Genomic DNA, 20,882 nt, shown 5'->3' with positions numbered 1-20,882 from the left:
CTGAGAGTTATACATACTGAGAGCTATACATACTGAGAGTTATACATACTGAGAGTTATACATACTGAGAGCTATACATACTGAGAGCTATACATACTGAGAGTTATACATACTGAGAGTTATACATACTGAGAGTTATACATACTGAGGACAGTTATACATACTGAGAGTTATACATACTGAGAGTTATACATACTGAGAGTTATACATACTGAGAGTTATACATACTGAGAGTTATACATACTGAGAGTTATACATACTGAGAGTTATACATACTGAGAGTTATACATACTGAGAGTTATACATACTGAGAGTTATACATACTGAGAGTTATACATACTGAGAGTTATACATACTGAGAGCTATACATACTGAGAGCTATACATACTGAAGAGTTCTATATACTGAGAGTTATACATACTGAGAGCTATACATACTGAGAGTTATACATACTGAGAGTTATACATACTGAGAGTTATACATACTGAGAGTTATACATACTGAGAGTTATACATACTGAGAGTTATACATACTGAGAGCTATACATACTGAAGAGTTCTATATACTGAGAGTTATACATACTGAGAGCTATACATACTGAGAGCTATACATACTGAAGAGTTCTATATACTGAGAGTTATACATACTGAGAGCTATACATACTGAGAGCTATACATACTGAAGAGTTCTATATACTGAGAGTTATACATACTGAGAGCTATACATACTGAGAGCTATACATACTGAGAGCTATACATACTGAGAGTTATACATACTGAGAGTTATACATACTGAGAGTTATACATACTGAGAGTTATACATACTGAGAGTTATACATACTGAGAGCTATACATACTGAGAGCTATACATACTGAGAGCTATACATACTGAGAGTTATACATACTGAGAGTTATACATACTGAGAGTTATACATACTGAGAGTTATACATACTGAGAGTTATACATACTGAGAGCTATACATACTGAGAGCTATACATACTGAGAGTTATACATACTGAGAGCTATACATACTGAGAGTTATACATACTGAGAGTTATACATACTGAGAGTTATACATACTGAGAGCTATACATACTGAGAGCTATACATACTGAGAGCTTATACATACTGAGAGTTATACATACTGAGAGCTATACATACTGAGAGTTATACATACTGAGAGTTATACATACTGAGAGCTATACATACTGAGAGCTATACATACTGAGAGTTATACATACTGAGAGTTATACATACTGAGAGTTATACATACTGAGAGCTATACATACTGAAGAGCTATACATACTGAGAGCTATACATACTGAGAGTTATACATACTGAGAGTTATACATACTGAGAGTTATACATACTGAGAGTTATACATACTGAGAGTTATACATACTGAGAGCTATACATACTGAGAGTTATACATACTGAGAGTTATACATACTGAAGAGTTATACATACTGAGAGCTATACATACTGAGAGCTATACATACTGAGAGTTATACATACTGAGAGTTATACATACTGAGAGTTATACATACTGAAGAGTTATACATACTGAGAGCTATACATACTGAGAGCTATACATACTGAGAGCTATACATACTGAGAGTTATACATACTGAGAGCTATACATACTGAGAGTTATACATACTGAAGAGTTATACATACTGAGAGCTATACATACTGAGAGCTATACATACTGAGAGTTATACATACTGAGAGTTATACATACTGAGAGTTATACATACTGAGAGTTATACATACTGAGAGCTATACATACTGAAGAGTTCTATATACTGAGAGCTATACATACTGAGAGTTCTACATACTGAGAGTTATACATACTGAGAGCTATACATACTGAAGAGTTATACATACTGAGAGTTATACATACTGAGAGTTATACATACTGAGAGTTATACATACTGAGAGTTATACATACTGAGAGTTATACATATGGAGAGCTATACATACTGAGAGCTATACATACTGAAGAGTTCTATATACTGAGAGTTATACATACTGAGAGCTATACATACTGAGAGCTATACATACTGAAGAGTTCTATATACTGAGAGTTATACATACTGAGAGCTATACATACTGAGAGCTATACATACTGAAGAGTTCTATATACTGAGAGTTATACATACTGAGAGCTATACATACTGAGAGTTATACATACTGAGAGTTATACATACTGAGAGTTATACATACTGAGAGTTATACATACTGAGAGTTATACATACTGAGAGTTATACATACTGAGAGCTATACATACTGAAGAGTTCTATATACTGAGAGTTATACATACTGAGAGCTATACATACTGAGAGCTATACATACTGAAGAGTTCTATATACTGAGAGTTATACATACTGAGAGCTATACATACTGAGAGCTATACATACTGAAGAGTTCTATATACTGAGAGTTATACATACTGAGAGCTATACATACTGAGAGTTATACATACTGAGAGTTATACATACTGAGAGTTATACATACTGAGAGTTATACATACTGAGAGTTATACATACTGAGAGTTATACATACTGAGAGCTATACATACTGAGAGCTATACATACTGAGAGCTATACATACTGAGAGTTATACATACTGAGAGTTATACATACTGAGAGTTATACATACTGAGAGTTATACATACTGAGAGTTATACATACTGAGAGTTATACATACTGAGAGCTATACATACTGAGAGTTATACATACTGAGAGCTATACATACTGAGAGTTATACATACTGAGAGTTATACATACTGAGAGTTATACATACTGAGAGTTATACATACTGAAGAGTTATACATACTGAGAGCTATACATACTGAGAGCTATACATACTGAGAGTTATACATACTGAGAGTTATACATACTGAGAGTTATACATACTGAAGAGTTATACATACTGAGAGCTATACATACTGAGAGTTATACATACTGAGAGCTATACATACTGAGAGTTATACATACTGAAGAGTTATACATACTGAGAGCTATACATACTGAGAGCTATACATACTGAGAGTTATACATACTGAGAGTTATACATACTGAGAGTTATACATACTGAGAGCTATACATACTGAAGAGTTCTATATACTGAGAGCTATACATACTGAGAGTTCTACATACTGAGAGTTATACATACTGAGAGCTATACATACTGAAGAGTTATACATACTGAGAGTTATACATACTGAGAGCTATATATACTGAGAGCTATACATACTGAAGAGTTCTATATACTGAGAGCTATACATACTGAAGAGTTCTATATACTGAGAGCTATACATACTGAGAGCTATACATACTGAGAGCTATACATACTGAGAGCTATACATACTGAGAGCTATACATACTGAAGAGTTCTATATACTGAGAGCTATACATACTGAGAGCTATACATACTGAGAGTTATACATACTGAGAGCTATACATACTGAGAGCTATACATACTGAGAGCTATACATACTGAGAGCTATACATACTGAGAGTTATACATACTGAGAGCTATACATACTGAGAGCTATACATACTGAGAGCTATACATACTGAGAGCTATACATACTGAGAGCTATACATACTGAGAGCTATACATACTGAGAGCTATACATACTGAGAGTTATACATACTGAGAGCTATACATACTGAGAGCTATACATACTGAGAGCTATACATACTGAAGAGTTCTATATACTGAGAGCTATACATACTGAGAGCTATACATACTGAGAGCTATACATACTGAGAGCTATACATACTGAGAGTTATACATACTGAGAGCTATACATACTGAGAGCTATACATACTGAGAGCTATACATACTGAGAGCTATACATACTGAGAGTTATACATACTGAGAGTTATACATACTGAGAGTTATACATACTGAGAGTTATACATACTGAGAGTTATACATACTGAGAGTTATACATACTGAGAGCTATACATACTGAGAGCTATACATACTGAGAGTTATACATACTGAGAGTTATACATACTGAGAGCTATACATACTGAGAGCTATACATACTGAGAGCTATACATACTGAGAGTTATACATACTGAGAGTTATACATACTGAGAGCTATACATACTGAGAGCTATACATACTGAGAGCTATACATACTGAGAGCTATACATACTGAGAGCTATACATACTGAGAGCTATACATACTGAGAGTTATACATACTGAGAGTTATACATACTGAGAGTTATACATACTGAGAGTTATACATACTGAGGACAGTTATACATACTGAGAGTTATACATACTGAGAGTTATACATACTGAGAGTTATACATACTGAGAGTTATACATACTGAGGACAGTTATACATACTGAGAGTTATACATACTGAGAGTTATACATACTGAGAGTTATACATACTGAGAGTTATACATACTGAAGAGTTATACATACTGAGAGCTATACATACTGAGAGCTATACATACTGAGAGTTATACATACTGAGAGTTATACATACTGAGAGTTATACATACTGAGAGCTATACATACTGAAGAGTTCTATATACTGAGAGCTATACATACTGAGAGCTATATATACTGAGAGCTATACATACTGAGAGTTATACATACTGAGAGTTATACATACTGAGAGCTATACATACTGAGAGCTATATATACTGAGAGCTATACATACTGAGAGTTATAATTCCTGAGAGTTATACATACTGAGAGCTATACATACTGAGAGTTATACATACTGAGAGCTATACATACTGAGAGTTATACATACTGAGAGCTATACATACTGAGAGCTATACATACTGAGGAATTATATATACTGAAGAGTTATATATACTGAGGACAGTTATATATACTGAAGAGTTATATATACTGAGGACAGTTATATATACTGAAGAGTTATATATACTGAGGACAGTTCTATATACTGAGGAGTTCTATATACTGAGAGCTATACATACTGAGGAATTATATATACTGAGGACAGTTCTATATACTGAGGACAGTTATATATACTGAGGAATTATATATACTGAAGAGTTATATATACTGAGGACAGTTATATATACTGAAGAGTTATATATACTGAGGACAGTTCTATATACTGAGGAGTTCTATATACTGAGAGCTATACATACTGAGGAATTATATATACTGAGGACAGTTATATATACTGAGGACAGTTATATATACTGAGGAATTATATATACTGAAGAGTTATATATACTGAGGACAGTTATATATACTGAAGAGTTATATATACTGAGGAATTATATATACTGAGGAATTATCTATACTGAGGAATTATCTATACTGAGGAATTATATATACTGAGGAATTATATATACTGAGGAGATAGAACAGAGGACAGTTCTATATACTGAGGAGATAGAACAGAGGACAGTTCTATATACTGAGGAGATAGAACAGAGGACAGTTCTATATACTGAGGAGATAGAACAGAGGACAGTTCTATATACTGAGGAGATAGAACAGAGGACAGTTCTATATACTGAGGAGATAGAACAGAGGACAGTTCTATATACTGAGGAGATAGAACAGAGGACAGTTCTATATACTGAGGAGATAGAACAGAGGACAGTTCTATATACTGAGGAGATAGAACAGAGGACAGTTCTATATACTGAGGAGATAGAACAGAGGACAGTTCTATATACTGAGGAGATAGAACAGAGGACAGTTCTATATACTGAGGAGATAGAACAGAGGACAGTTCTATATACTGAGGAGATAGAACAGAGGACAGTTCTATATACTGAGGAGATAGAACAGAGGACAGTTCTATATACTGAGGAGATAGAACAGAGGACAGTTCTATATACTGAGGAGATAGAACAGAGGACAGTTCTATATACTGAGGAGATAGAACAGAGGACAGTTCTATATACTGAGGAGATAGAACAGAGGACAGTTCTATATACTGAGGAGATAGAACAGAGGACAGTTCTATATACTGAGGAGATAGAACAGAGGACAGTTCTATATACTGAGGAGATAGAACAGAGGACAGTTCTATATACTGAGGAGATAGAACAGGGGACAGTTCTATATACTGAGGAGATAGAACAGAGGACAGTTCTATATACTGAGGAGATAGAACACAGGACAGTTCTATATACTGAGGAGATAGAACAGAGGACAGTTCTATATACTGAGGAGATAGAACAGAGGACAGTTCTATATACTGAGGAGATAGAGTTCTACTATGCAGCCCGTTGAGCAGTCAGAGGGTTAGGTGCCTTGCCCAAAGGTACAATGGCAGGAGACAGGAGGCAGCAACCCTCCAGGACCAGACAGACAGTAGTAGTGTATGAGACGTACCCTGCAGGTGAGTTTCCTGGCCATGTGGACCATCTCTCCCTGAGTGTCCATCACATCGTAGATGCTGCTCTCACTGGAGTTCTCTGACCAGTCATCTCCCCCCTCCAGCCGATCCGGCACCGCCCCGCTGACACGCATCAGCTCTACGTGGAGCCTGCCGGCTACCTGTCACACACCAGGGGAACAGACCCAGAACATCATCACACCTCAGCTCTACGTGGAGCCTGCCGGCTACCTGTCACACACCAGGGGAACAGACCCATAACATCATCACACCTCAGCTCTACGTGGAGCCTGCCGGCTACCTGTCACACACCAGGGGAACAGACCCAGAACATCATCACACCTCAGTACAGACAGAGAAGGGGAACAGACCCAGCACATCAACACACCTCAGTACAGACAGAGAAGGGGAACAGACCCAGTACATCAACACACCTCAGTACAGACAGAGAAGGGGAACAGACCCAGCACATCAACACACCTCAGTACAGACAGAGAAGGGGGAACAGACCCAGTACATCAACACACCTCAGTACAGACAGAGAAGGGGGAACAGACCCAGTACATCATCACACCTCAGTACAGACAGAGAAGGGGGAACAGACCCAGCACATCATCACACCTCAGTACAGACAGAGAAGGGGGAACAGACCCAGTACATCAACACACCTCAGTACAGACAGAGAAGGGGGAACAGACCCAGAACATCAACACACCTCAGTACAGACAGAGGAGGGGAACAGACCCAGCACATCAACACACCTCAGTACAGACAGAGAAGGGGGAACAGACCCAGTACATCAACACACCTCAGTACAGACAGAGAAGGGGAACAGACCCAGTACATCAACACACCTCAGTACAAACAGAGAAGGGGAACAGACCCAGTACATCATCACACCTCAGTACAGACAGAGAAGGGGGAACAGACCCAGAACATCAACACACCTCAGTACAGACAGAGGAGGGGAACAGACCCAGCACATCAACACACCTCAGTACAGACAGAGAAGGGGAACAGACCCAGTACATCAACACACCTCAGTACAGACAGAGAAGGGGGACAGACCCAGCACATCAACACACCTCAGTACAGACAGAGAAGGGGGAACAGACCCAGTACATCAACACACCTCAGTACAGACAGAGAAGGGGGAACAGACCCAGTACATCAACACACCTCAGTACAGACAGAGAAGGGGAACAGACCCAGTACATCAACACACCTCAGTACAGACAGAGAAGGGGAACAGACCCAGCACATCAACACACCTCAGTACAGACAGAGAAGGGGGAACAGACCCAGTACATCAACACACCTCAGTACAGACAGAGAAGGGGGAACAGACCCAGCACATCAACACACCTCAGTACAGACAGAGAAGGGGGAACAGACCCAGAACATCAACACACCTCAGTACAGACAGAGAAGGGGAACAGACCCAGTACATCAACACACCTCAGTACAGACAGAGAAGGGGGACAGACCCAGCACATCAACACACCTCAGTACAGACAGAGAAGGGGAACAGACCCAGCACATCAACACACCTCAGTACAGACAGAGAAGGGGGTACAGATCCAGTACATCAACACACCTCAGTACAGACAGAGAAGGGGGAACAGACCCAGCACATCAACACACCTCAGTACAGACAGAGAAGGGGGTACAGACCCAGCACATCAACACACCTCAGTACAGACAGATTAACGCAAGTACAAAGAGTCCCCCAGAAGCCATTTCAATATCCTGGTAGAAGCATGTGGTCAGACAAAGGAGCAATTAGGGTTGAGTGTCTTGCTCAACAGCACATTGACAGATTTTTCACCTAGTCAGGTCGGGATTCAAACCAGCGACCTTTCGGTTACTTGCCCAACGATCTTCACCATTAAGCCAGAGTTTCCCAAACTCAGTCCTGCCCTCCGGCACTACACAGCTGATACAAATAACCAACTCATCATCCGACTAAGAATCAGCTGTGTAGTGCTAGGGTAAAAACCAGGTGTACCCAGTGGGGGCCCCAGGACCCAGTTTGGGAAACCCAACGCTATGCTACCTGCCGCCCAGCAAGGACCTGAAGTACTACCATGAAGTACTACCATGAAGTACTACCATGAAGTTGATAACAGCTCAACCCCAATGTATCACTACCATCGTTAATCATTACTAAACCTCCTTAAATGAGATGTGTGTGTATGTATGTGTATAAATTCTGTTGTGTAGGTGTGTGTGTGTGTGTTGTTCTCTCACCTCCCCCTGCTGGCTGATGATAGGAACAGCGTACTGTGTAGGTGTGTGTGTGTGTGTTGTTCTCTCATCTCCCCCTGCTGGCTGATGATAGGAACAGCGTACTGTGTGTGTGTAGGTGTGTGTGTTCTCTCACCTCCCCCTGCTGGCTGATGATAGGAACAGCGTACTGTGTGTGTGTAGGTGTGTGTGTTCTTTCACCTCCCCCTGCTGGCCGATGATAGGAACAGCGTAATGTGTAGGTGTGTGTGTTCTCTCACCTCCCCCTGCTGGCTGATGATAGGAACAGCGTACTGTAGTCTGATATCGTGGAACAGACACTCCAGAAAGACGTTGGCCACTCCTATCAGGTTGTGGTTCTCCTGAGCTTCATAGAAGGACTCACTGTGCTGCTTGTGGTTGTTCAGCTTGGTATTCTGATCAGAGAGACATGATACAAACACACACCTGAAAACTTCCCCATCATCCAATTATCATCTTCATCACTGACAAAGAATACTTTCCCCTCCACAATCACTTCCAGCAGTGTCTCCCCTCGGAACATGATCCCATCGAACCCTCCCCTCCACCCCTCCCCCTCTCATCATCCCTCTGACTCCTCCCCTCCACCCCCTCTCCTCCCCTTTATCCCTCTCTCTCCTCCCCTCTCTATCTCCCCCTCTCTCCTCCCCTTTATCCCTCTATCTCCCCCTCTCTCTCCTCCCCTCTATCCCCCTCACCATCCCACTCTATCCCCCTCTCCTCCTCTCTATCTCCCCCTCTCTCCTCCCTTTATCCCTCTCTCTCCTCCACTCTATCCCCCCTCTCCCCTCCCCCTCTCTCCTCCCCTTTATCCCTCTCTCCCCTCCCCTCCTCTCTATCTCCCCCTCTCATCATCCCTCTCTCTCCTCCCCTCCTCTCACCGTGTCCTCAGCTCCCTCCTTCCAGTCTCTGTAGTGGTCTCTCATGTCCACTAGTTTGTTGTCCAGCTTGTCGATGGTCCAGACCTGTGTCCCCTTCCCTTTCCACCTCACCAGGATGGCTGGTTCACTCACTATGGCTCCACGCTGAACCAAGACACAGCGACTCTCAACGTGATGTAATGTACTGAACAAAGTTCTACAAATGACACTATTTCTGTGTACACGTATTAATGATACAACACAATCAGACCATTCCTTCAGCTTTTCTCTCATTGTACAAAACATGACACATCACTGAAAACATGTGTATGTGTGTGTGTGTGTGTATGCTGAGGTTGGTCACCTTGCGGTTGGCACTGAGGTTAGCTGCAGGGATCTGGAGGGTGACCTGGTAGTCAGTCAGTTTGTTCATCTCCTTTGCCAGGAAGTTGGCCTCTCTCACCAGGGTGTTGGCCTTGACAACCTGCTCCCTCAGCCTGGACAGACTCTGACGAAACAGCTCGTCCCTGACACACACACACACACACACACACACACACACACACACACACACACACGTGTGACTGTGATCAAACAGGTTGGTTACAACTTCATTGATCCTGCATCCAAAGCCGTAGCGTGTGTGTGTGTGTATATGTGTGTGTGTATTCCCTTCACCTCTCCTCAGTCCAGGGGCGTATCTTGCTGTGGTGTGATGGTGTGTGTGTGGGGAAGGTGAGGCGGTCACTGCTGGATCGCTGATGCTGATTGGTCCTCTCAGGAGACAGCTGTTGCCGTAGTGACTCCAGCTCTCTCTCATACATCATCCTCTGTTCCTCCAGCGCTGTGCGTTTCTCCTCCAGGTACTGCTTCTCTAAAACCTGGACCACATTCTGCATGGGATCTATAGGAGAGATACCATACTGTTAAACATAGTGCTTCTCTATCACCTAGACCACGTTCTGATCTATAGGAGAGATACCATACTGTTAAACATAATGCTTCTCTAACACCTAGACCACGTTCTGATCTATAGGAGAGATACCATACTGTTAAACATCGTGCTTCTCTATCACCTAGACCACGTTCTGATCTATAGGAGAGATACCATACTGTTAAACATACTGCTTCTCTAAAACCTGGACCACATTCTGCATGGGATCTATAGGAGAGATACCATACTGTTAAACATAGTGCTTCTCTATCACCTAGACCACGTTCTGATCTATAGGAGAGATACCATACTGTTAAACATAGTGCTTCTCTAACACCTAGACCACGTTCTGATCTATAGGAGAGATACCATACTGTTAAACATAGTGCTTCTCTAACACCTAGACCACGTTCTGATCTATAGGAGAGATACCATACTGTTAAACATAGTGCTTCTCTAAAACCTGGACCACGTTCTGATCTATAGGAGAGATACCATACTGTTAAACATAGTGCTTCTCTAACACCTAGACCACGTTCTGATCTATAGGAGAGATACCATACTGTTAAACATAGTGCTTCTCTAACACCTGGACCACGTTCTGATCTATAGGAGAGATACCATACTGTTAAACATAGTGCTTCTCTAACACCTAGACCACATTCTGATCTATAGGAGAGATACCATACTGTTAAACATAGTGCTTCTCTAACACCTAGACCACGTTCTGATCTATAGGAGAGATACCATACTGTTAAACATACTGCTTCTCTAACACCTAGACCACGTTCTGCTCTATAGGAGAGATACCATACTGTTAAACATACTGCTTCTCTAACACCTAGACCACGTTCTGATCTATAGGAGAGATACCATACTGTTAAACATAGTGCTTCTCTAACACCTAGACCACGTTCTGATCTATAGGAGAGATACCATACTGTTAAACATAGTGCTTCTCTAACACCTAGACCACGTTCTGATCTATAGGAGAGATACCATACTGTTAAACATAGTGCTTCTCTAACACCTAGACCACGTTCTGATCTATAGGAGAGATACCATACTGTTAAACATAGTGCTTCTCTAAAACCTGGACCACGTTCTGATCTATAGGAGAGATACCATACTGTTAAACATACTGCTTCTCTAAAACCTGGACCACATTCTGCATGGGATCTATAGGAGAGATACCATACTGTTAAACATAGTGCTTCTCTATCACCTAGACCACGTTCTGATCTATAGGAGAGATACCATACTGTTAAACATAGTGCTTCTCTAAAACCTGGACCACATTCTGATCTATAGGAGAGATACTGTTAAACATAGTGCTTCTCTAACACCTAGACCACGTTCTGATCTATAGGAGAGATACCATACTGTTAAACATAGTGCTTCACTAACACCTGGACCAATAGGAGAGACAGGAGACAGAGAAGTTCCAGACTCTTAAAAGTCCACCTGTGTTTCATTGACTAAAACTTTTAAGTACATGAATCAGATGGTCTGTATCAGATGGTCTGTACCAGATGGTCTGTATCAGATGGTCTGTACCAGATGGTCTGTACCAGATGGTCTGTATCAGATGGTCTGTACCAGATGGTCTGCATCCGATGGTCTGCATCCGATGGTCTGCATCCGATGGTCTGCATCCGATGGTCTGTATCAGGTCTGTATCAGATGGTCTGTACCAGATGGTCTGTACCAGATGGTCTGTACCAGATGGTCTGTATCAGATGGTCTGTACCAGATGGTCTGTACCAGATGGTCTGTATCCGATGGTCTGCATCCGATGGTCTGCATCCGATGGTCTGTATCAGATGGTCTGTATCAGATGGTCTGTATCAGATGGTCTGTATCAGATGGTCTGTACTAGATGGTCTGTATCAGATGGTCTGTACCAGATGGTCTGTACCAGATGGTCTGTATCAGATGATCTGTACCAGATGGTCTGTACCAGATGGTCTGTATCAGATGGTCTGTACCAGATGGTCTGTACCAGATGGTCTGTATCAGATGGTCTGTACCAGATGGTCTGTATCCGATGGTCTGCATCTGATGGTCTGTATCAGGTCTGTATCAGATGGTCTGTATCAGATGGTCTGTATCAGATGGTCTGTACCAGATGGTCTGTACCAGATGGTCTGTACCAGATGGTCTGTATCAGATGGTCTGTACTAGATGGTCTGCATCAGATGGTCTGTATCAGGTCTGTATCAGATGGTCTGTACTAGGTGTGAGTGTAGTGGTGAGTTTAGTGTAGTGGTGTGTGTGGATGTTGGGTGTGTGTAGTGGTGTGTATAGTGGTGTGTGTAGGGTAGTGGTGTGTGTAGTGGTGTGTGTAGGGTAGTGGTGTGTGTAGTGGTGTGTGTGTAGTGGTGTGTGTAGGGTAGTGGTGTGTGTAGTGGTGTGTAGTGTAGTGGTGTGTGTAGTGGTGTGTGTAGGGTAGTGGTGTGTGTAGTGGTGTGTGTGTAGTGTAGTGGTGTATGTGTAGTATAGTGGTGTGTGTAGTGCACTGGTGTGTGTGTGTAGTGTACTGGTGTGTGTGTGTGTAGTGGTGTGTGTGTAGTGTAGTGGTGTGTGTAGTGCACTGGTGTGTGTGTGTGTAGTGGTGTGTGTAGTGTGTAATAGGTGGGATGGCAGCCTCTCCCACACAGCAGATGCAAGGCTGCAGGTCATCCCACCTCATGTGAACAGGACAGGGGCATCACCCCACACACACACACACACACAAGACAGCTTGTGTGTGACATAACGGTTGCATCACAGGGAAAGAGGGAGCGAGGAGAGGACAGATGTGTCTCAGTTCCCCTTGAGGGGGACTGGTGTCCTCCATCGCAGGTCAAGTGGCTCTAAATGAAACCTCTGGTGTCGGGGTTGAGGAGGAGAGGCCCCGGAGCTCTTTCAGGGACTGAGGCAGTTTATACCTGCAGTGCGAACGCAACACTGTATATCGTTCAATATAGTGTGGCAAAATTCCAGGTACTTCCCCAAAAATCCTGCGTTTCCTAGAAATCCCGGTTGGAAGGTTACCGGAATCAGGAGGGAATAAGGACATCTGTGAATCTTTCAAATGGGATTTCTGAAAAACCCAGTTCAGCAAAATGATTGTAATTTGTTCCAGAAGTCATCGTACATACCGTTGTTTCCCAGGGTCTTCATCATGACCTCCGTCTGGGCGAACTCATAGCTGTAGTCCTGTTCTGAGGAGGCCTCGCTGTCTGTCTCTACGTCTACCTCTACATAGCTCTCCCTGGGGGACGCCCGTTCCCTCTCCAGCTCCTTCAGACGCTCACGCCGCTTCCTCCCAGGCAGGTTTATCCTACAGCACACAGGATGTACACTCAGTTCCTGTTTCTACAGCACACAGGATGTACACTCAGTTCCTGCTTCTACAGCACACAGGATGTACACTCAGTTCCTGTTTCTACAGCACACAGGATGTACACTCAGTTCCTGTTTCTACAGCACACAGGATGTACACTCAGTTCCTGTTTCTACAGCACACAGGATGTACACTCAGTTCCTGCTTCTACAGCACACAGGATGTACACTCAGTTCCTGTTTCTACAGCACACAGGATGTGCACTCAGTTCCTGTTTCTACAGCACACAGGATGTACACTCAGTTCTTGCTTCTACAGCACACAGGATGTGCACTCAGTTCCTGTTTCTACAGCACACAGGAGGTACACTCAGTTCCTGTTTCTACAGCACACAGGATGTACACTCAGTTCCTGTTTCTACAGCACACAGGAGGTACACTCAGTTCCTGTTTCTACAGCACACAGGATGTACACTCAGTTCCTGCTTCTACAGCACACAGGATGTACACTCAGTTCCTGCTTCTACAGCACACAGGATGTACACTCAGTTCCTGCTTCTACAGCACACAGGATGTACACTCAGTTCTTGCTTCTACAGCACACAGGATGTGCACTCAGTTCCTGTTTCTACAGCACACAGGATGTACACTCAGTTCCTGCTTCTACAGCACACAGGATGTACACTCAGTTCCTGTTTCTACAGCACACAGGATGTACCCTCAGTTCCTGTTTCTACAGCACACAGGATGTACCCTCAGTTCCTGTTTCTACAGCACACAGGATGTACCCTAAGTTCCTGTTTCTACAGCACACAGGATGTACACTCAGTTCCTGCTTCGACAGCACACAGGATGTACACTCAGTTCCTGTTTCTACAGCACACAGGATATACCCTCAGTTCCTGCTTCTACAGCACACAGGATGTACACTCAGTTCTTGTTTTTACAGGACACAGGATGTACACTCAGTTCTTGTTTTTACAGGACACAGGATGTACACTCAGTTCCTGTTTCTACAGCACACAGGATGTACACTCAGTTCCTGTTTCTACAGCACACAGGATGTACATTCAGTTCCTGCTTCTACAGCACACAGGATGTACACTCAGTTCCTGCTTCTACAGCACACAGGATGTTCACTCAGTTCCTGCTTCTACAGCACACAGGATGTACACTCAGTTCCTGCTTCTACAGCACACAGGATGTACACTCAGTTCCTGTTTCTACAGCACACAGGATGTACACTCAGTTCCTGTTTCTACAGCACACAGGATGTACACTCAGTTCCTGCTTCTACAGCACACAGGATGTTCACTCAGTTCCTGCTTCTACAGCACACAGGATGTACACTCAGTTCCTGCTTCTACAGCACACAGGATGTACACTCAGTTCCTGCTTCTACAGCACCTGGCAGCTAACGGATGTAACAATTCCAGCAACATTCCCCAAATTCTCAGGTTTTCCAGAAATCCTGATTGGAGGGTTCTGGATTTCCTGCTGTTTTGGGGAATATTTACAACCAGGATTTCTGGAAAATCTCTAGTTAACTTTGTCCAGTAGATGTTCTGTAGAGAAACTCCTCACCTGAAGAAGTGGTTGTTGCCCCACAATATGCGGTCTCCATGCCACAGGTGGACCAAGGACTCAGTCATGGTTCCATTCACACAGGTTCTGTTGGAGCAGAGCAATACAGTCTGATGATGTCATATGGAGGTGTGTTGTGGGACAGTAGACATCCCATCCTGCTGTACCCCCTCTTCCACACAGAGTAACACAGCACATCAAATATCCTCATATCACCCACCAACAGTAAAGACTATCAATGAGATATCCTCATATCACCCACCAACAGTAAAGACTACCAATGAGATATCCTCATATCACCCACCAACAGTGAAGACTACCAATGAGATATCCTCATATCACCCACCAACAGTAAAGACTACCAATGAGATATCCTCATATCACCCATCAACAGTAAAGACTACCAATGAGATATCCTCATATCACCCACCAACAGTAAAGACTACCAATGAGATATCCTCATATCACCCACCAACAGTAAAGACTACCAATGAGATATCCTCATATCACCCACCAACAGTAAAGACTACCAATGAGATATCATCATATCACCCATCAACAGTAAATACTACCAATGAGATATCCTCATATCACCCATCAACAGTAAAGACTACCAATGAGATATCCTCATATCACCCACCAACAGTAAAGACTACCAATGAGATATCCTCATATCACCCACCAACAGTAAAGACTACCAATGAGATATCCTCATATCACCCACCAACAGTAAAGACTACCAATGAGATATCCTCATATCACCCACCAACAGTAAATACTATCAATGAGATATCCTCATATCACCCACCAACAGTAAAGACTACCAATGAGATATCCTCATATAACCCACCAACAGTAAAGACTACCAATGAGATATCCTCATATTTCATAGATAGCCTTTACTGGGACGGGTGGTGGGGAGAGGAGGGAGGGATGCAGGGAGGGAGGGAGGGAGGGCAGGCAGGCAAGGAGGGAGGGGAGGAGGTAGGGAGGGATGCAGGGAGGAGGGCAGGCAGGCAGGCAAGGAGGGAGGGAGAGAGGAGGGAGGGATGCAGGGAGGGAGGGAGGGAGGGCAGGCAGGCAAGGAGGGAGGGAGGGAGAGAGGGAGGGATGCAGGGAGGGAGGGATGCAGGGAGGGAGGAAGGGATGAAGGGATGCAGGGAGGGAGGGAGGGATGCAGGGAGGGAGGGAGGGATGCAGGGAGGGATGCAGGGAGGGAGGGAGGGAGGAGGGATGCAGGGAGGGAGGATGCAGGGAGGGATGCAGGGAGGGAGGGAGGGAGGGATGCAGGGAGGGAGGGATGCAGGGAGGGAGGGATGCAGGGAGGGAGGGCAGGCAGGGAGGGAGGATGCAGGGAGGGAGGGTGCAGGGAGGGAGAAGGGATGAAGGGATGCAGGGAGGGATGCAGGGAGGGAGGGAGGGATGCAGGGAGGGAGGGATGCAGGGAGGGATGCAGGGAGGGAGGGATGCAGGGAGGGAGGGATGCAGGGAGGGCAGGCAGGAGGGAGGGAGAGAGGGAGGGATGCAGGGAGGGAGGGCAGGCAGGCAGGAGGGAGGGAGAGGGAGGGATGCAGGGAGGGAGGGATGCAGGGAGGGGAGGGAGGGATGCAGGAAGGGAGGAAGGGATGCAGGGAGGGAGGGATGCAGGGAGGGAGGAAGGGATGAAGGGATGCAGGGAGAGAGGGAGGGATGCAGGGAGGGGAGGGATGCAGGGAGGGAGGGCAGGCAGGGAGAGGGAGGGAGGGATGAAGGGAGGGAGGGATGCAGGGAGGGAGGGAGGGAGGAAGGGATGAAGGGAGGGAGGGATGCAGGGAGGGAGGGATGCAGGGAGGGAGGGATGCAGGGAGGGATGAAGGGAGGGAGGGATGGAGAGAGGGATGAAGGGAGGGAGGGATGCAGGGAGGGAGGGCAGGCAGGCAGGCAAGGAGGGAGGGAGGGATGGAGGGAGGGAGAGGGAGGGAGAGAGGGATGAAGGGAGGGAGGGATGCAGGGAGGGATGCAGGGAGGGAGGGAGAGAGGGATGAAGGGAGGGAGGGATGCAGGGAGGGAGGGCAGGCAGGCAGGCAAGGAGGGAGGGAGGGATGGAGGGAGGGATGAAGGGGAGGGAGGGAGGGATGCAGGGAGGGATGAAGGGAGGGAGGGATGCAGGGAGGGAGGGCAGGCAGGGAGGGAGGGAGGGATGCAGGGAGGGATGCAGGGAGGGAGGGATGCAGGGAGGGAGGGAGGGATGAAGGGAGGGATGCAGGGAGGGGAGGGAGAGAGGGGATGCAGGGAGGGAGGGAGGGATGGATGCAGGGAGGGAGGGATGCAGGGAGGGAGGGATGCAGGGAGGGGAGGGAGGAAGGGATGAAGGGAGGGAGGGAGGGATGCAGGGAGGGAGGGAGGGATGAAGGGAGGGAGGGAGGGATGCAGGGAGGGAGGGAGAGAGGGATGCAGGGAGGGAGGGAGGGAGAGAGGGATGAAGGGAGGGAGGGAGGGATGCAGGGAGGGAGGGATGAAGGGAGGGATGGATGCAGGGAGGGGAGGGCAGGCAGGCAGGCAAGGAGGGATGAAGGGAGGGATGCAGGGAGGGAGGGAGGGAGGGAGAGAGGGATGAAGGGAGGGAGGGAGGGATGGAGGGAGGGATGAAGGGGAGGGATGAAGGGAGGGAGGGAGGGATGCAGGGAGGGAGGGAGGGAGGGAGAGAGGATTAAGGGGGGAGGGATGCAGGGGGAGGGAGGGCAGGCAGGCAGGCAAGGAGGGAGGGAGGGATGGAGGGAGGGATGCAGGGAGGGATGCAGGGAGGGAGGGAGGAGAGGGAGAGAGGGATGAAGGGAGGGAGGGATGCAGGGGGAGGGAGGGAGTGATGCAGGGAGGGAGGGAGGGATGAAGGGAGGGAGGAAGGGATGAAGGGAGGGAGGGATGCAGGGAGGATGCAGGGAGGGAGGGAGGGATGCAGGGATGCAGGGAGGGAGGGAGGGATGCAGGGAGGGATGCAGGGAGGGATGCAGGGAGGGATGAAGGGAGGGAGGGAGGATGCAGGGAGGGAGGGAGAGAGGGATGCAGGGAGGGAGGGAGGGAGAGAGAGGATGAAGGGAGGGAGAGAGGGATGCAGGGAGGGAGGGAGGGAGAGAGGGATGAAGGGAGGGAGGGAGGGATGGAGGGAGGGATGAAGGGAGGGAGGGAGGGATGCAGGGAGGAGGGAGGGAGAGGGATGAAGGGAGGAGGGATGCAGGGAGGGAGGGCAGGCAGGCAGGCAAGGAGGGAGGGAGGGATGGAGGGGGAGGGATGAAGGGAGGGATGCAGGGAGGGATGCAGGGAGGGAGGGAGGGAGGGAGAGAGGGATGAAGGGAGGGAGGGATGCAGGGAGGGAGGGAGGGATGAAGGGAGGGAGGAAGGGATGAAGGGAGGGAGGGATGCAGGGAGGGAGGGAGGGATGCAGGGAGGGAGGGAGGGATGCAGGGAGGGATGCAGGGAGGGGAGGAAGGGGAGGGAGGGATGCAGGGAGGGATGCAGGGAGGGAGGGAGGGATGCAGGGAGGGATGCAGGGAGGGAGGGAGGGATGAAGGGAGGGAGGAAGGGATGAAGGGAGGGAGGGATGCAGGGAGGGAGGGAGGGAGGGATGCAGGGAGGGGAGGGAGGGATGCAGGGAGGGATGCAGGGAGGGGAGGGCAGGCAGGCAAGGAGGGAGGGATGCAGGGAGGGAGGGAGGGCATTCAGGCAGGCAAGGAGGGAGGGAGAGAGGGATGAAGGGAGGGAGGGAGAGAGGGATGAAGGGAGGGAGAGGGAGGGAGGGATGCAGGGAGGGAGGGGAGGGCATTCAGGCAGGCAAGGAGGGAGGGAGAGAGGGGGATGAAGGGGAGGAGGGAGGGAGGACGGATGCAGGGAGGAGGGGATGTTTGATATCAAAGCAGGAGGTTTAGATCAGAAATACCTCAGCTATGAGGTCATGAGAAACTCCAGTCAGGTCCAGTTCACTCATCCATGTGCGTGTACTGTGTGTGTGCGTACTGTGTGTGTGTGTGTGTGTGTGTATGTGTGTGTGAGCTCACCTGGCATTCTCTATAGGGGTGAGGGTGACCTCCCCCCCGTCTGGGCTGATCTCCAACACACAGTGTTCTGACTGGATACCAATCCCAAAGAGCTGGATGTCCTGAGAGGTGTCTGCACCCACACGCGTGTGTTCCTACACACACACACACACACACACACACACACACACACACGCACACACACACAAACACACACACACACACAAACACACACACACACACACACACGCACGCACGCACGCACACACACACACACAGAGAGAGAGAGGAGATGATGATTTCCCATAATTCATGTGGGTCAGGTCCTACTTCAATCCAATGGCAGGTTGACATCTGATGTGACGCAACAGACTGCAATTCACTTTCCCCACAGACACACAGACTCAGATATGTACCACTTATATAACTGGTGATATCATTACTTCCCCACAGACACACAGACTCAGATATGTACCACTTATATAACTGGTGATATCATTACTTCCCCACAGACTCAGATATGTACCACGTATATGACTGGTGATATCATTACTTCCCCACTGACACAGACTCAGATATGTACCACTTATATAACTGGTGATATCATTACTTCCCCACAGACTCAGATATGTACCACTTATATAACTGGTGATATCATTACTTCCCCACAGACTCAGATATGTACCACGTATATGACTGGTGATATCATTACTTCCCCACTGACACAGACTCAGATATGTACCACTTATATAACTGGTGATATCATTACTTCCCCACTGATATCATGAGGCCATTTTAATCTGCTACAACACCTTTCTCCTTTCATCAATGGGGACGAGAAACTACACAAGAACAGTCACTTAGTGACTGTGAGCTCAGTGAAAAAGCTGATTGCTGTCCACTCTAACTCTCTCTCCCCTTCTATATCTCTCTCTCCTCCTTCTCTCTCTATTTCTCTCTCTCCCCTTCTATATCTCTCTCTCCTCCTTCTCTCTCTATTTCTCTCTCTCCCCTTCTATATCTCTCTATCTCCCCCTTCTATCTCTCTCCTCCTTCTCTCCTTCTATATCTCTCTCTCCCTTCTATCTATCTCCCCTTCTATCTCTCTCCCCTTCTATCTATCTCCCCTTCTATCTCTCTCTCCTCCTTCTATCTCTCTCTCTCTCCTCCCTCCCCTTCAATCTCTCTCTCTCCCCTTCTCTCTCGCTCTCTCTCTCTCCCCCTGTATGTCTCGCCTCCCCTTCTCTCTCTCTCCTCCCTTCTCTCTCCCTCCCTTCTATCTCTCTCTCTCTCCCCTCTATCTCTCTCTCTCTCCCCTTCTATCTCTCTCTCTCCCTCCTCTCTCTCTCTCTCCCCCTTCTATCTCTCTCTATCTCTCTATCTCTCCCCCTTCTATCTCTCTCTCCCTTCCCCTTCTATCTCTCTCTCTCCCCCTTCTATCTCTCTCTCTCTCTCTCCCCCTTCTCTCTCCCTCCTCTCTCTCTCCTCCCTCTCTCTCTATCTCTCTCTCTCTCTCCCCTTCTATCTCTCTCTC

General features: G+C 46.4%; 1 protein-coding gene across 1 annotated transcript in view; it reads right to left on the bottom strand.

Moving 5' to 3' along the window:
• The window catches only part of LOC135567393 (kinesin-like protein KIF13A), a gene marked incomplete at its 5' end in the record, with an annotated part of 48,506 nt that extends 29,003 nt beyond the window's left edge, over positions 1–19,503 (bottom strand). The window contains 8 exons of the mRNA XM_065014791.1: positions 6,362–6,526; positions 8,873–9,028; positions 9,515–9,658; positions 9,858–10,020; positions 10,172–10,397; positions 13,571–13,752; positions 15,339–15,425; positions 19,370–19,503. Of these exons, the coding sequence (XP_064870863.1) occupies positions 6,362–6,526; positions 8,873–9,028; positions 9,515–9,658; positions 9,858–10,020; positions 10,172–10,397; positions 13,571–13,752; positions 15,339–15,425; positions 19,370–19,503 (1,257 nt within the window). The remainder of the gene's footprint in view (positions 1–6,361; positions 6,527–8,872; positions 9,029–9,514; positions 9,659–9,857; positions 10,021–10,171; positions 10,398–13,570; positions 13,753–15,338; positions 15,426–19,369) is intronic.
• Between the last annotated feature and the right edge of the window lie 1,379 nt (positions 19,504–20,882).

This window comes from Oncorhynchus nerka, unplaced genomic scaffold, assembly GCF_034236695.1.
Source record: "Oncorhynchus nerka isolate Pitt River unplaced genomic scaffold, Oner_Uvic_2.0 unplaced_scaffold_2102, whole genome shotgun sequence".
Classification (NCBI taxonomy): Eukaryota; Metazoa; Chordata; class Actinopteri; order Salmoniformes; family Salmonidae; genus Oncorhynchus; species Oncorhynchus nerka.
This window is presented reverse-complemented; position numbering and strand designations above follow the sequence as displayed.